General features: G+C 63.0%; 1 protein-coding gene across 7 annotated transcripts in view; it reads right to left on the bottom strand.

Moving 5' to 3' along the window:
- Positions 1 to 4,755, bottom strand: part of LOC111157090 (cohesin subunit SA-2-like) — a 54,755-nt gene that overhangs the window by 6,718 nt on the left and 43,282 nt on the right. For 5 of the 7 annotated variants that reach the window (XM_022518323.1, XM_022518322.1, XM_022518321.1 and 2 more), the window contains 5 exons: positions 3,525 to 3,605; positions 2,741 to 2,833; positions 1,505 to 1,667; positions 780 to 928; positions 596 to 604 (listed from right to left, as the gene is read on the bottom strand). In XM_022518323.1, coding sequence (XP_022374031.1) covers positions 596 to 604; positions 780 to 928; positions 1,505 to 1,667; positions 2,741 to 2,833; positions 3,525 to 3,605 — 495 coding nt within the window. The remainder of the gene's footprint in view (positions 1 to 595; positions 605 to 779; positions 929 to 1,504; positions 1,668 to 2,740; positions 2,834 to 3,524; positions 3,606 to 4,755) is intronic. The other 2 variants (XM_022518319.1, XM_022518318.1) reach the window with 1 other exon arrangement.

The raw sequence follows: 4,755 nt of genomic DNA on the forward strand, positions 1-4,755 counted from the left end.
ACCCATCCATCCATCCATCCATCCAACCATCTAGCCATATATCTATCCATGTATCCATTCATCTACCCAACCATCTATCCACCTGCCCATCCATCCATCCACCCACCCACCCATTTATCCATCCATCTACCCGTTCATCCATTTACACAGCCATCCACCCACCCACCCACCCATTTATCCATTTATCTACCCATCCATCCACCCATCCATCTATCCACCCATCTGTCCATCCACACATCCATTTATCCACCCACCCATCCATCCATCCATGCAGTCATCCATTCACCCATCCATTCACTCATGGAAACTTCTGGGCCTCCTTCAGTGCCAGGCCGATGATAATCACTTGGGGCACATCAAGGATCAAGTTGCAGCCCTCACGCGGCTCGCATCCAATCTCAGTAGTAATGGAAGAATGGAACGAGAGCAGCAATGGCTCACCGAACAAGACCGCAGAGTTTTAAAAGACAAGAAGTGAGGTCCTAAATGAAGATACTCCCCGGGAGTCAGGTTTGGGGAGAGGCGTGAGTGATAGAAAAAGGCTTAGGAGACGCTCACAGGAATGCCGCCCACACACGCACACAGGTGGGCTCACCCACAGGAGCTGTCGGAGGCAACGGGAGGACAGGTTAACGACAGTGAGTCCGTAAGTCCGAGTACTTTCCACTCATCTCCTCTTTTTTGGAATCTTTCTACCCCAATTCCGTGTCTTACACAGGAGAGCAGTGGGCGGGGGAGGGTGAGCTCGGGCCGCGGGGACGGGAGAGCCAGGCAGAGACCTTCAGGTAGAACTGGTAGATGTCGGCGGCCACGCTCATCTCCAGCACGTTGTAGACGATGAGCTTACAGAACACGGCCAGCATGTTTCTCCGGTGGAACAGCTCGTGCAGCTCATCCGCGTCCTCCTCCTTGTAAACTCTGCTGGACCCTGCCGAGACAGTCGGACTCTGCCGTGTCTTCCTGTGGCCGCCTTGCCCTGGCGGAGCCGTGGGGCGGGCGGGGACATGGTCCCGGGGGGCTTGGGGTGCCAGCGTCGTCTCCGTGTACCGGTGCCAGGACGGCAGTGGCTCAGAACCCCCACTGGACATGCTGACGCCCAGAGCGCAGACCCAGGGCCACAGAGGACGCACTTAGTGTCATGGGGTCCCTGTGTTTCCAGGTCTTGACCGCTGGCCCGGGCTCCCCCGACTCTTCCGTGGCAGCGTGAACCAAGAAGACACGTGCCCGGGAAATGCAGCTCCAGACCCCGGCACGCTGGAGCGCCCGACGAGGGTCGTCCACCTCCCACCCGAAGCCTGCACAGGCCCTCCTGCCCCCGGGCTGCTCCAAATGTCCCCAACCCCCGAGGTCCCCCTGAGGTCCCCCCTACCGTTCTACTGCAGCCCCCCGCCCCCTCCCCCGGCCCTATCCTTACCGCCCAGACCACCTCCTGCCCCAGGCTGCCCCAGCTGTCCCCACTCCAGGTCTCTCCTCCGTCCCTGCCCCAAGTTCCCGGGAGGCTGACCTGCAGCTCCGGCCTCCTCCAGGAACACGTGCTCCTTGACAAAGGTGAGGAGCTTGCACTGCAGGACGTGGTCGGGGACGAAGAACAGCAGCCCCAGGCCCGTGTCCTCCTCAGGGCCCTGGTGGCTGAGGATGAGGAGCAGGTCACACAGCAGGATGAAGGCCTGAGGGGGGCGAGGGGCTGCGGGGTGAGGGGGCACCGACAGGGACAGGCGCTCACCCCCCAGGGACGGACCCCGTCTAGTGCCCCCGCAGCTGCCCAGGCCAACCCAGGGCTGGATGAGAGCCACAGGGTGGGGAGGGGCCCCCAAAGACAAGCGCCGCTGAACCCCAGGCAGCAAGTGGAACACCAGGGACAGACGACGCGTGGACAGACAGCACGCGGGCGACAGACGACCACGAACAACGCCTCACAGCAGCACACAACACACACGCTGAACGCAAACGTCCCCCACATCCGGGCGGCGCAGCGGCACGGACGGCGGCCGGGACCGGGGCCACACAGGCGGGAAACCACGGACCCGTGCTTGTGACCCGCGGTGGGGAGGGTCACAGGGCAGAGCTCAGCGGCTGGAAAAGGAGCCGCACACTCAAAACACACTCAACCTCCTCAGTCGGCCACGAGTCCGACGAGAGCGAGGTTTGATGTAAGGTAGCGGGACAGGAAATTCTGGAACTCTGGAAATTCACGCGCACATGGGAAGAACGCAGGAGCCCCGGCGCGGAAGGTGTCAGGAAGCGGGCGCCTGCGTCCAGCGTCAAGAAGCCCTCAGAACAGTCTCCCCGCACACAGGGGACGGCCCTGAAGGTTCCGTGTACGGCAACCTCCAGACACGGCGGTTGGGAGTTCACGCCCAGCGTGTCCACCACCGCGGCACGTGGACCGGATCACGGGAGCGACCCCCAGACGGGTGTGGTGGTTCGAACGGGCCGTGCACGCGGGCTCCTGTGTACCGGTGCCGTGCGCGTGGGCTCTGGGCTCCCGCGAACCGGGGCGTGCAAACAACTTCACAGACGTAAGGTGCTTGCGCGACGCGATGGTGGCCCCCCTCGGGCCTTCCCCTCATCGTTCAAGAACAAACGTCATCGCACGAGACACACACGGAGAGCAGGAACCGGCGTCGCGGAAAACCCGAATGCCCTGATGCGCTGCAGCCCACGTCCCGGGCGTGGCTAACGCCCCTCCTGCTCCGCCAGCCGTGGCAGCACCCGCGAGCTCGCAGAGGGACGCACGCACCTTCTCGCTCAGCACCTTGCTCTGGTGGTTCAGGTACACTCGGCACACCAGGCAGAACCTCAGCAGCCTCTTCCTCAAGTCCAGGAGCGCCTCCTGCCAGCGGACAGCCGGCGAGCAGGTGCCCCCGTCAGCGGAGCCCCAGCGCCAGCTCCACGTACCTGCCCGCCTCAGGCGAGCCGGCATGAGGTACATCCCCGCACAGATCAACCACCGTCCTCGCCCTCGCGTCCGCCTCCCCGCCTCCCCATCCCCCTCGTCATCCCCTCCCTCCCTCGTCTTTAGCCCCATGTCCCCCTTGCCCTCCCCCATCTTTACCCCATGTCCCCTCCCCACCCCCCTATGTCCCCCTCCCCGTATCTCCATCATCCCCCACACCGTAATCTCCCCACACGGGTCTAAACTTCCTCCCCAGGAACTCAGGCCTGCAGATTTCCAAGAAACCATAAATATAACCCCAAAGTGTGGCTGGCTCCAAACTAAGGGCCTGGCCAGCAGCCGAGGAAGGACAAGGGTCTCCCCCAGCGCACAGGAGCAGGTCCTCAGATCATCTGAGCCGCGCTCCCCACGGCGGGCGGGCAGGCTGGGTGGTGGTGTTGGCCACACCCCAAGTCAGCTCTCACGTCGGAGTCCAGGAGCGCAGGCGGACCCCGGGATGACAGACGCCAGCCGCTGGTGGGGCGGACGTCTGTCACAGTGGCAGTGCTGGCTCTATCCCACTCCATCTTTCCCTCCTCACAGACTACTGTGGACCACACGCCTGACCTCCTCCGCACCCCTCACCCACCTGGGGCGGCAGCCGGTCCGTGGCGGCGACAATCTGCCACAGGAGCGCATAGTAGGTGCACTGGAGGGCACAGTGGACAACCTGTGGGGCGCAGGGCCTGTCATGGAGTTGGGGATGTGGATGGGACACCCACCCTGGGGTCTCTCCTTAGCAGAGAACCCTGAGACCTCACCCAGTACCTGCCCCTCCCCCACTCAGGGCCTTTTCCCTGACGGGGACCCTTCTTTCCCTTCACGATCCTCTCCCCCTCCATCAGGACACTCCCCTGATCCCTTTCCCCTCAGAATCTGCCCCCCCACTCAGGACCCTACCGACCCCCAACTCCTGCGATCCTCCTCCCCCAGTATCTGTCCCCACCTCAGGACCCTACGGCCCCCCAAGACCCATCTCTCTCCAAGATCCTTCTCCACCAAGAATCTGCCCCACACCCCCCTGAAACCCTTCTCTCCCCTCAGGACCATTCCTCTCCTCAGGATCCTTCTCTCCACTAAGGACCCTCCACGCCCCCCCCCATGCCTCCCTCCCCTCAGGACCCTTCCCTCTCCTCAGGACCCTCCACGCCCCCCCTACGCCTCCCTCCCCTCAGGACCCTTCTCTCCCATCAGAACCCATCTCCCCATGCTTCGCTCCCCTCATGACATGTCTCTTCCCTCAGGACCCTCCGCCCATGCTGCCCTCCCTTCAGCACCCTCCGCCTCCATTCTTCCCTCCCCTCAGGACCCTTCTCTCCCATCAGAACTCATCCCCCCCATGCTTCCATCCCCTCTCCTCTCGAGACCCTCTCCTCGCCATGCTTCCCACCACTCAGGACCTTTCCCTCTCCTCAGGACCATCGTCCCCCGCCCCCATGCTTCCCTTTCCTCAGGACCTTCTCTTCCCTCAGGCCTGTCCCCTACCATGCTTCCTTTCCCTCAGAACCCTTCCTTTTCCTCAGGACCCACCATGCCTCCCACCCCTCATGACTCTTCTCTCTCTTCAGGACCCCATGCTTCCCTCCCCTCAGGATATATCTCCCCTCAGTGAACCATCCCATGCTTCTCTCCTCTCAGGACACACCCCCGCTATACTTCCCTCCCCTCATGACCCTTCTCTCCCCTCAGGCACTCCCCCTATGCTTCCCTCCCCTCAGGACACTTCTCTCCACTCAGGACCGCCCCCCCCATGCTTCCCTCCCCTCAAGACACTTCTCTCCACTCAGGACCGCCCCCCCCATGCTTCCCTCCCCTCAAGA

The sequence above is a fragment of the Enhydra lutris genome, unplaced genomic scaffold (assembly GCF_002288905.1).
Source record: "Enhydra lutris kenyoni isolate GAN:26980312 unplaced genomic scaffold, ASM228890v2 scaffoldscaffold52, whole genome shotgun sequence".
Lineage (NCBI taxonomy): Eukaryota > Metazoa > Chordata > Mammalia > Carnivora > Mustelidae > Enhydra > Enhydra lutris.